Below are 12451 nucleotides of genomic sequence, written 5' to 3'. Positions count from 1 at the left end.
TGCCGCCACATGCACGTGTCTGGACTGATGCGACGGGTGTCGTCTTTGTTAGCACACAGCCAGCCGTATGTGTTCACATCATTAAGCAGACACATGTCACTCCACGGGCTCCCTCGCCACGGTAACCTCCCCCGCGCTACCCCCCTACTTCTGCACCGGCGTGGTGCATCCCGGAAAAAAAATAAAAAATGGAAAGGTTGCCTCCAACCTTGATTGCATTCGGACGTTTCTGTGTTTTCCTTTTTCTCCAGAGCTTCTGTTTTATTGAGCATTGAGTCATTCAGATCAAGTTGTCGGGCTAACAATAAGCTGACGGATTTCGCTGCAGGTCAGCGTATCTGGACAGAGCTGCGTGCAATGTAAAGTGTTGCCGTCAGTGGGTCACGACCGTGTCAAATCAATATTACATCGTAATTATTGTTGTTGTGTCAGCTGTAACGAATGGGAGAAACCGCGCCGGTCTTAAAACTAAACGAGATGGGGCTTTCCACTGAAATGTGAGGAGGAAAAAAAAAATAAAAATAAAAACCTCGGGGAAGAAAGAAATGAACATTCGGCGAATAGCCGGAGGAGAGGGGAAGACGTCAGGGGAGCAGGCGTCCGACAATGTGCTGCTCTCATATGAGGATGTTGAACTCATTCGCAGAGGGCATCAATATCACATGCAAACATTTACACACGGTTCATACACACAAAGCACATTTGCTCACGCGCTTCTTGCAGCACCAGAGATATAGGAGTCCAAATCTGCACCGAGGCCGAAGGCTTGTTTATAATAGAGCCGTTGATGCGTTAGCTGGTTTCAATAGCATCCAAAAACATCACATTTATGGCCTCAATGAAAAAACAATAAATAGTCAACTGGAAACGCTGGAGTTTTCTGAGGTTTTATTAGCTTCTTCGAGCACGCATTCGATAATGCAACTTTATTTATATAATAATAATAATAATAATAAAATACTGCTTTATGGGATTTTTAGCAGATATTAGACTTAACAGAGTCAAATAAATGCAGGACACTGTGAATATTGGGCAGTATTTTGTGAAGAGGGACTGATTCCAGAATAATTATTATTATCAATGTTCCAGTTGTCAAAAATGTGCTCCAAGTTCCATTAAAAGCGATACAGATATTAATATAATATAATAGATTGTGGTTTTAATAACATGAAGCTGACTTTTTTTCTGTAAATCAAAACTATGAATTTTCCTTAATCTTAACTCATAATCATTCAAAGTTTAGTAATGCTTTAGTTGCTAAAATCATAATTTGAACAACATAATCTGATATTTTTTCAGTTGTCAGTCATCATTTTGCTGATATATTCTGTATACATTGTTGCAACATGCCAGATATGTTAATAATTTCCTTATTATGTTGATTCAAATCGTAGTTGTTTCCACTCTTCCCTACGTATACATAGATAAGATATACTTAACAAGCTTCCTGTGATATAGAATAACAAGGCTAACTCGATAAAGTCCAACACTTATTTCCAGTGTGGTCCTTAAAAGTCCTTGAGCTTGGGAATAAATCATTTAGTCACAGCACGTCCACATCCACCAGCCACATTCTAATTCTGGCCACACTGCTCACTTATTTATGATGAATTCCTGGGAAAGTATTCAAACCTGCATCCTGGACACAGAGCAAACATCGGTATCACATCTGTATGTCGGTCCGGACTCAACCAAAGAAATTCGTAGTCGAACCAACACAGAAAGATTGTGTCGACTCGCCGATTAAATTGATTTAATCCACAGATCTGTAAGGCCGAGTTTCTCCTCAAAGCATGAAATAAAAGCACCACTTTAAATAGTGTGTTTATTATAGATGTGCTCGTAAGTTTCTTGGAAATAAGTCATTCAGCATGAGAAAAAAAAAGCATGAACTAACTGACTGACGAGATCTTAGTTGACTGAGACCAAAACAACCGACTGGTGGACTAATCCAGTGAGGGGGGGGGGCATTATGCCCTGTGTTGCTGTGCAGTGACTGACAGTCCTCTGGCACCCTCCATTGCAGTGATGCCTCCAATAGGGAGCTGGAAAACTGACAGAGCACTGAAGCAGATGGGAACCGGGGAAAGACCGATGAATGACGCCACAGGAAGTGACCTACGTCGGGCAGACTTGAAAAATGAATCCTAAAGTACTGTTCAAGGCCTTTATTAAAAACAAACCCTGCGAAATCAACAACAAAAAGGTCCCACGTGATGCCCCAATTAATCGAGACATTAGTACAATTTCAATCCAAATGTCCGTGAATGTATCGGCTCTTCGCAGTTCATTTTAAAAGCCTGTGTCATCGGATCAGAGTTCACATGATCTCTGACAAATCTAGAGCTTTTCTAGAGAGTTTCCAACAATGGCTACCAAGCGATGGGATAATAACTTGTGCACTTCAATAATAAGGTAACAAACTCACAGTGATGTCAGCGATGGCTCGGCTCGCTCATGCACATTGACTGAGGTATTAAAATATGTCTTTTTACTGTTTTTATGTTTAAAAGTGTTACGTTCATTTTACTCGTGATTTTGTATGTATTTTATTCTATTTAATGAGTTGTACTATCTGGACCTTGAGTCTGAAATAAAAGTTTGATTGATTACTGTACCTTCAAGAGGCAACGTTAATAAGCCTCACATGCCTGTGTAGCTTGAAATAAAGCAATCCGTGACCATCATATTCTACTATGATATGGCTGAGGGCCATTGCTGCGTCTGAGATCTTGCAGGACAGATCACGTACAGTCACGATGGAATGAAGTTGGCTCGTACAATGCCGTCTTTCCTACTCTCATCTTCAGCTTCCCATCTATCGTTCCGATGACCCGGGAATCGACGTCACAGTGCATTCGTCCTTTTTCAAGAAATGGATTTGAGGCTAGTCCGTTTCCATTTGTGACACAGCGGACAGCGTGAGGAGGAAGAAGACTTCAGTCAAACAGAAGTTGCAAGTATTTAATGAGATTATCGAAAAACAACAAACTAAAAGCATGAAAGCTCCATCTGATCTGAATGCGAGTGTTTTATGACGTTGTATTTACTCGTCTTGTGATGAAGACGACGTTCCACTACTGTACGACAGCCTCGGTGCACAAACCAACATGGCGGGTTCAATAGATGAGCCTGTTAACTACTTAAATGTCATGTTGGGAAACAAAGAGACCCTCTGTGGTCATATATAAAAGCATCCTTTCAGCCATCATATAATGAGATATGCTGCAGAAACAGAGCACTATATTAAGTCGACCTCCAATGTATGGCAGGCTATGAATAAATAGATCTATTTATAGTAACAAGGCTGGGAAAAGGTTCCCGTCCACTATGAATGCAACACATTAATATATCATTAAAGATAATTTTCTTCATCTTGCTGATCAATGCAAGTCAATAATCCGTGTTGTGACCGTCCCCCCCCCCCCATTTGCGTCACCATGTTTTGTTTCCATTATGGCGGCTGTTTTTTCCCCCTTTCATGTGCACAAAGGCACTTTGACTCATCTTAAATGTTGATGAATAATTCATTAAGATAATGAACTCCCCTTTGTGAGGACGAATTACTTTGAATTGGTCTCGAAAGATCGTGGAGGTCAAAGTGTTAGTGAGGAGAAAAGAGGCACCGGCTCGAGGCCTTCTGCTGTAATTATTATGTAATTAGGTTAAATAAAGCAGGCGTGGGCGTGTTGCTGGATTCTGCAGGGCTTTTAGAAATGTTGGTTTTGGTTTCACACACAGACACCTCTGATGCTGCTGCTCCTGATATTGTTTACAGTTGGTGGTTGACTTTAAGTGCGACTAATATGAGTGATAGATGTCCATATGGGCTAATGAGGCATGAATAACAGATTAAAAATCACCCCAGATGTGTTCATTAGGATGCAAACTGAGAACATGCTCTGCTGCCGATACTGGAGCAATGGAATTACAAATAATTGAATAGTACATGAGATGCTTGTTGGTGAATGACATGCTTGAACCAGATTTGTCAGCGATAGGATTTGAGGAATATGAATGAACGCAAAGCTATAATGCTCTAATCTTCCCGTTTTAAATTGGAACACCTGTTACCAAAAACATTTACATCCAAAAATGACATCCAGTTTCATGCATTAAAAGAGAGTAATGCTCAGTCTTTCTTTCTACCGAATAGTTATTGCAAGAGATTTGAGGTCTGAACTAAGAAGTCTAAGAAGTCCAATAACCTTGCAGGAAAAACTGAATTAACATCGGATCATATTTAGATACAGACAACACCTGCAGCTAAACAAGCAGGCATGCTTTAATACACAAAGAAGAAATGATGGGAGTCATCCGAATCGCCATCATGTAATCACCCGTAATATTCATCAAGCTGTGCCTCCTGATGAACCTGACCTACACCTCCAGAGAGAAAGCCATTTTCTCCTCCGTTTGCACCGCCGTGTAAACCATCTGTCAGCGCTCGACAGATGAGTGGAGCTGGGAGGAGGCTAAATACGAGTCTGTGTGCCTAAAATGAATTCATTATGGCATGCCTTCCTTTCCCCCCATCGCTCGTTTTATGGCAAGCGTACGAGGAGGAGTGGATGAACCCTGGAGTGCATCGGCACATGTTGCAGCAAACCGGAGCTTTAGAAAAGGAGATCAGTTCGCTTGGTATAATAATCCCCAAAAAACCCCTCAGGCTTTTTTTTTTTTTTTTCATGCAATCAGCCGGCAACGCTACGATAGCAAGCAAGCGTGTTTCACATTCTCAATGGCCTCAGACACCTGACAACATGCTGGAGGAATAAGAACAATAGAGCATCACTGTAGCTTTTGGCATTTTGACATACAGCTGAATGGTCGATAGGAAACCAAACCGATGCAGCAAATAATATAAAAAGAGGGGCATGCTTTGCAAGCACAACAAGGATGTCTTCTTCTATTCTTTTTTTTCTTTTTTTCTTCCCTTGAGCTGCATTAAATCCGTTCTAGGGTAATGTGGGTCTGCAGGAGCCGTGTGGTGGCTGTATCGAAGGGGGCGTGCTGCCGAGAAGCGCTGAGAAATCCTACAAGCGGGGCGTTTGGGTTGTAGCACATGGCCGCCACACATACTGTCGGGGCTCTTGGAGTGGTACAGGTATCAAGACCGCTGTGCTGTACTCACCCAACATCTGACTGAAGAGCAGCTGCTCCAGGTCGCCCAGCACCGTCACCACCAGTTCTGGGTCCACCTTCAGGAAGGCCTTGTCTCCCCCTTCCTCCCCTTGGCCTTTGGAACCGGACTCCCCTCCGGCTCCGGCTCCCTGCTTCTTAGCGTTGGCCTTCGCCTTGCTGGAGAGGATCTCGTCATCCGACTTCCCATCCTCGGGCGCCTTGCTCAGGGGCTTCACCTCGGCATAAGGAGCACGAGGTATGCGGCTCTGCTTGCTCAGAGCCGACGGAGCAGCCAGGGGGCTGAAGGGCTTGGGCTTTCCCTGGAACAGCGAGTGTTCCGATTTGGATAGGTTTCGAGAGAGCGGGGCACCCCCTCCGGCACTGCTGCCAACCCCTGCCGTCTTTGGCTTGCCCATCTTAGTCTGCCCTGCTCCGGGCTTGGCCATGTCATCGCACCACTTGGGCTCATAGAGGTGCAACTTCTTCTCAGCGTCAGTGAGGACGGCCAGGTTTGTCATAGACCTCTGCTTGCGGAGATTGGAGGACACGGGGAGCCTGCCCTCGGAGCTACCCGCCCGGTAAACCTTCAGTTCACCCCTCGGTGTGCCCTGGGGTACTCCGGGCTTTGCCCTCTTCGCTGCCATACCAACTCCTTTGCCATCTGCTTGGCCGTATGTCTTTGTGCTATCCGTCCTTTCCATCTTCAAGTCCCCTTCTCTGCCTTTCACACTACTCCCAAGCATGCCTCCTGCACGAGACCATGTAGAAACGCATCAGCGAGGGAGAAAAACACCGGCACATCCGTATCAAACCATTTTCCTTGTGCAAAAACATACAGACATAAAAAAACAAATGCTTCCTCTTAGGCAATCCTTCTCTTTCTTCCCTCCGTCTCCTTCTCTCCCTCTTTTGCCTCCTTGCAGGCTGCTGCAGTTGCAGCTGTTGCAGTGCTGCCCAGGCACTCCCTTTCTCTTCTTCCCTCCCGTCCTCCTTCCCTCTGATTTTTTTTTTTTTTTTTTTTTTTCCACACTCCTCCTCCCTTCAGCACACCCTCCTGCCGCTGAGCCGCGCAGCAGCGGAATGACAGCGGCAGCAGACGCATCAGCGCTCTCCCTCCTCCCTCTGCTGCCTCTCCCTCGCCTCCCACTTCCCCTCCCACCCACCCACCCACCCATCCTCCCGCCTCCTTCCCTCGTTTCTCCTTCGTTTTTAATGCTTTGCTGTGTCTCAGCTGACTATGTGAAATGCAGGAGAGCGATGAGAACACGATCATGTGTGGAGTTAAAAACCAGGCGCCATTCTCCTCCAGCGCACCATGTTTTGCCACCATCTCCTCCCGATTCCTTTGTTCTTCCCCTCCCCCTCCTTCACCTACAGTGCTCCCTGTTCAATACACACACAACATGATGCATGATTCGTGATGTTAGTGGACGTGTCATTAATGTCAATGGATGCACATTCAGATGTGTAATTCCAGGCCACGGCATGAATTATCATCACTGTCAAAAAATCCCACATGAAACAACTGGAGCATCCAGATTATCTCTTGATCCTGTCTGAGCTTCCTTACGGTATCAATTCCAGATTAACAGATGGATAAATCATATGCTAAGAATCAGCAGTGCCATGCTATAAATGGACAACTGCACTCTTCACAATGAGGATATGAATGTTAACAGGCTAGTGTACTTGTAGTGTTAATGAAAACTTAAAAGATTGGGTAGTTTTTGTCCACTGCTTTGACATTTTCTTTATAAAAGAGAAAACTTGCCAAATGAGTGACTTCACAGAGAGTGAAATATGTGCCAAGTATAAGCAAGAAACACACCCAATGCCACACTTTAAGACAGTTTAAGACACACACGTACACACACACAGGATTGTGTTTAATTGAGAATAGAGTCACATCATTTTCAGGCATGTTTTTTTATTCCTTTTGCGAACATATGAGTGTAATCAGAATTTTAAGATATTCCCCCTCGGTCGTCTCTCAGGAGGCTCTGCGGCTCCGTGGAAACCTCCCTCTCTCGTCGCCCGCGTGTCATCTGCAGCAGACATCTGCTCAAACACAGCCGCCCAAGAAACGTGAACCTTCTCCATAAACTACTGCGATGCAACCCTCATGTCGTTGTGTGCTCATCAAATAAAACGTCTTCTTTCGAACACGCTTGAATCCAACGCTGGTCGAATGGATTCCTGCGTTCTTCTTTCCCTGCTAAGCGACTGAGTTGCTCTTCACCACCACACACAGCACGGCTGATCACAAGCATGCGAGATGGTGCCGATCCACTGGATGTATTTGACCTGTTAGCTACAAAGCCCAGAGGGTCCCGCTCCGACTCTCACAATGGGTTTGAGCCACACTCCACTGCTTTTTGGATTGTTTGGGTTTCAGGGCACCTGGGGTGACTCATGGACCAGTGAGGTGGTTTGATCTGGCTATTAGTTTCTGGAAACAATGGCGTGTCTTGTTCCTCCTCATCACGAGCTCCAAGGCTCCCCTGCTGACTCCAGAACAGCCGACTGACCGTACTCCCATGATGCATTGAATAGCTTAGTTATTTTGTGAGGAGTTTTCCTAATGAATCATATGATAACTAATTCCGAAAAATGCATGTTCTCATGGGACATCTATGCATAAGGTTTGCGGACAGAAAAGATGACAGCTGAGCCAAATCCCCCCCCCCCCCCCAGCCCCCCAACCCCCCCTCTCCCCATGGCCAGAATGGTAAATATACGTCAGCAATTAAAAACAACTATCAGCATGTGAAGAGGCGACAAGTAGGCAAACGTGTAAAACTGTTTAACTACTTTTAAAAGGCTGCTTTTCGATGACTTTGGTGCTGCCCCCGACGTTTCCCTCTCGCACCACATTTGCTTGTTTTGAGTAAAAATGTTCCAGCAACTTTAAAAAAAAAAAGATGTCGAAACTCTGAAATCGCCACCACGTCTCAGGAGAGAGGAAGGGTGGAGCTGCATCTTTCATTTGGTCTCTTTCACATCTGGGTCTGATTCCAACTCTCCAACCGGCCAGCTGAGTAATTATGTGCGCCCGCGTGTGTGTGTGTGTGTGTGTGTGTGTGTTTTTACCGTGTGTGCATGGAATGACAGCACAGTTACACAGCTGTCTATTATATATTTCCCCCGGACAGATCATTTTAGGGCTGCTCAGCTGCTATAAAAAGGCATCGGATTCAAGAACCTCCACATGTGTTCAAAAAAGGGGGAAAACCGCAGAGACCATCAATGTGGGCCGAAGGTTGGCGTTAAAGGCATGTGTGAAGATTGTGTTTGTGGATGATGTCGTAGCCGTGTGGTAATAGATAGAGATCTAATAGAATCCTTGTGTTGCAGGAATGCCAGCAGCCTGAGGGATGAAGACTGCCCTGACCAGTTAAGAAAGTTTCTTCATGTTCTGAGAAAATAATCCGTTCATGATGAACTCAAGCTGCTGGAAACCGATTGAAGAGGTGAAACCATCTCGTGTGGACATCCGAGTGATTCATTTTTCCTATTTTGTATGAATCCTGGACAAGTGAAATCCTCCTTTCTGTGAAACTGGAGTCATTTTTTTTAAAGTGAGATTTCCCACCAGAGATCCAAAACAGAGCTCCAGTTTCTGCAGATGTTTCCTACTGAATGCCACCGTCATCAAAACAACCCGATCTTCCAGACAACTTTGACTTGGAGCTGGATGACACATCTCTCTGCTCTGTGTTCAAAAAACATCCCGAGGGTCCGTCCAGACGAGAAGAACTCCCGGACAGGAGGTGAAAGCCGATCCTCCCATCACACCGCTCATCTGTCTCCCCCCCCCCCCCCCCCTCCCCCCTCCGTCTCTTGTCTCGTTTCTCCCTGAGGAGGCTGGCTTGGAGGCTCTCCCCCCCTCGAGGTCATTATGGTAATGAGGAACACAGCTAGACGGGGGGGGGGGGTTTCGAATAGCACGGGTGCAACAAAAAAAACACGAGCTCATTTCTAAAAAGTCTGCATGTTTCGCTGATCGGGAGCGACAAATAAATCGGACATCACACATCCAACTTGGCAATGGGCGGCATTTTGAATCCGCTCAGCTCACAGAACATTTGTGCTCAGCCACGAGCCATAAAACCAACGTTAATGCGAGCAAGACTCAACGTGTGGAACATGTTCACAATAAGACAAGCTCGCATTGTCACTTAATCAATATAAACATGTTCACCAAGTAAAGTGTCGCGTCGGTCGCAGCCTGAGGCGGCGAATGGGATGTGAGACGACCACTTGTGTGTGAGACTAATTATATTAATAGTTCACAGGGGCAGTGACACTTACTTCTTGTAGCTTGTGTTGCCACCCTGTGGTTCTCAAAGGAAGAGGCAACGTCACTGATATAAATGAGAAATTCAGATTAGATTTTTTTTTTTTTCTCCCTTTAATGTAGCCAGCCAGCGCATTCATTGAGAACAGTTTCACTGGAACTACTTAGGAGGTGTCCTCAAATATGAATTCATGGACACCCTGCAGCCAATCAGAATAGAGTATTCACCCAGACCATGGTATTACACACTTTAATTTGTTTTTTTTTAATATGACCCTTTTAGCCACACTGGCGGCTCTAAAGACGATTTGTGGTTTTAGTTTAAACGTCTCAATAACTATTGGAGGAATTGCCATAAGTTTTGGGATGCACATTTCTAGATCCCTTCATGTTTTCGTCTGGGCTCATCATCAGGTCATGTGTCATATTAATCCAATCAGCCTCAGTTGTACTTTGTGTTTAGGGCAAATCACCAAATCTTACTAACGCGCTAAACTAAGACGATTTAGTAATATATAGATGTCAGCCTTATAGAGCTGCTCGCATGGCTGTAGAGTGTTATTTGAACTTTTTTGTTTGATTAGCTGAACAGATGTGCACGAGTGTTTGGTGTTTGACAGTATTTCACTTCTTGGGTTTGGGCCTATAGTTTGAACATGATAAGGCCTCTGGAAATCTCAAACACGTTTAAGTATTAATTCTGTCTTGTAGTCACAGCTGTTACCCCCGAGTCAATAGTGTCTGCTTGCTTACTTAAATCAATATCACTTATTTAGAGTAGTCCTTAGTTATGCAATCTCTGTCTAATTGGAACTAATTGATTGATGAGTTGTGGTTGTATCTACCGACGGTGAATTGCCTTCACTCAGCGAGGTATTCCCAGTTCCTTAAGAAATAATAATGAAATCTTAACCAAGCAAACACAGCGTGTGTGTGTGTGCATGTGTGTGTGTGTGTGTGTGTGTGTGTGTGTGCGTGTGTGTGTTTGTGTACGCACGTCATGTTTGTATGTCCGTCTCTAAGCAACATTGTGCAGAGTTGCTGTAGGCAGCAGAACAAAACACGGAACGTTTTATGTCTAACACAGCACTGACAGATATGACGTAAATATAATCAGGTTGGCTCGCCAGAGCCAAAAAAAAAAAAAAGCAGAAACACACTGAGGAAACAGCGCTGCATTAAGAGTGCCAAGAATATGTGTTTTCCCACATGCACACGAAGAAAGAAATGAAGCCCTTCCTGATGCCCATAACAGGTGGTGCATACAATATGAAGAGTTGGCAGCAGCTCTGGTGAGAACAACTGCCGAGCTGTTCTCGGGTGTTACCGGATGCCACATTACACAATTGGAAAAAACTGGGTTGTGCATCACAAAGAGTGGGGGGGGGGGGTGGGGGGGGGGGGGGGAATAAGTGGAAAAAGTTTGCTTTTTGCAAGATTTAAGGAACTTTTCCTGACACTACAGGGGAGGACCGGTACTTTATGAGAACAAAGGCTGAATTCAATTGGAAGCCAATAAAGGGATTACACTTTATGGAGAGCCTGCTCTTTTCAAGATCCTGGATGATATCGCATAGCATCCTGTTTTATTATCGAGCATCAGAGTTTCTTTTTATTGGTTTACTGCAACATTTTGCAACCTCTTAAAATGTTAGTGCAACCTCTTGTCACATGCATCTTATGTCTGAGCCGAGGTCACTTCTTTTATGTATTTTTGTATGTACTGGAGCTATTTTATCCTTTTTATTAGGATAGTTGATGGGAAAGAAATGACAAGAAACAAGGGGAAATAAAGATGGGTAATCTATGAAAGATTTATAAAAACATAGGAACATGTTCTTTTCTTAAATTTCCACTCAGTCATCTGGCGACCCTTTAGAATTAGTCGGGATGCCCAGGTTAGGATTGACTAGTTTAGAGCATCAGGTTCTTCATTCCCAGGAGAGACACATCAGTGGGAGGAGATTCAAAGAGACTCACCGAGCTCGTCACAGCAGACCTCCATGGAGTCAGAGGAGCAGTCACTGAGATCATCGAGGCCGGGATCTGTGTCCTCGTGGACCTGAAACCTACTGGAGGAGAAAGGAACGCGCAAAACGCTACTAAAAGTGGAAAATACTCTTTTTATTTCTTTTTTTAAACAGAGATGACGATTTCTAAGAGACAACATGAACATAAACTGCAGTCTGTGCAATGCTGCTTATCTTTCCATCTTAAATCGGGGAAACACTGCCCTCACCTGAACCTGAAGGGAGCAACGGCGGCCATGTTGACTTTCCCCGGCTCGCTCCCTCTGCGCGGCATGTTGAATGCGTCATGAGAAGACTTTGATTTGCCGCCGGACACGCCCCTTTCGGAAGCTCCCAGGTGCTGGTAGGAGATGTTCCTCACCTCTTTTTGGACATTGGCCATTCCAGAGGAAGACACGCCCGGTAGCTCATTCCCATTCGCCCCTTTAGTATAAAAGAGACGTCCTCTTCCGTGCCCCTGCTGGACATCGACGGAGAGCCGGCACAAGGCGTCCCCCTCGGCTGCGTTGTCCACGCTCTTCAGACGGTATTTTCCGAAGGTCCAGTTTTTGTTGGTGGTTCGTCTCAAGTGGAGCTCTCGCAAGGCCGTCTGGTTCAGCGTGCTGGCCCGGAGGTCCAGTGTGTCTTTAGAGCGCCGGACTTCCCTCTTCGGTATCTGGGGGCTGCTGTACGCCGAGCAGGTTCCATCGGTTCGCTGTGTAGCCGCCGGGCTTCTGTGAGAATACGTGCCCGCTTTTTGCTGCAGCAGGTGGTTCTTAAAAGCGGCGCCTCTCAGCAGCTCCGCTGCACCCGGCGACACCGACGATGACGAGGAGGAGGAGGAAGGCTGTCGCCTGGCCGCGTGCTGATGCTGCCCCGTGGGACTGGGGGTGCCGCCGTATTGGTGTTTGGCACCCACCTTGGAGAGAGGCATCATGCTTCGAGGGAGAGGCAGACTCGAGCCGACACCTGCGTCGCTCTGACTCTGAGAGATGACTTTGATGTTCACTCCACCGCTCAT

General features: G+C 45.6%; 1 protein-coding gene across 1 annotated transcript in view; it reads right to left on the bottom strand.

Annotated features, from left to right (window-relative positions):
* The window catches only part of nav1b (neuron navigator 1b), a 47041-nt gene extending 34590 nt beyond the window's left edge, over positions 1–12451 (bottom strand). The window contains exons 1-3 of the mRNA XM_034532810.1: positions 11661–12451; positions 11402–11490; positions 5135–5872 (exon numbers count right to left, since the gene is read on the bottom strand). Coding sequence (XP_034388701.1) covers positions 5135–5872; positions 11402–11490; positions 11661–12451 — 1618 coding nt within the window. The remainder of the gene's footprint in view (positions 1–5134; positions 5873–11401; positions 11491–11660) is intronic.

Source organism: Cyclopterus lumpus, chromosome 5 (genome assembly GCF_009769545.1).
Source record: "Cyclopterus lumpus isolate fCycLum1 chromosome 5, fCycLum1.pri, whole genome shotgun sequence".
NCBI lineage: Eukaryota > Metazoa > Chordata > Actinopteri > Perciformes > Cyclopteridae > Cyclopterus > Cyclopterus lumpus.
The sequence above is the reverse complement of the archived record's forward strand: the minus strand, read 5'-3'. Positions and strand labels throughout refer to the sequence as shown.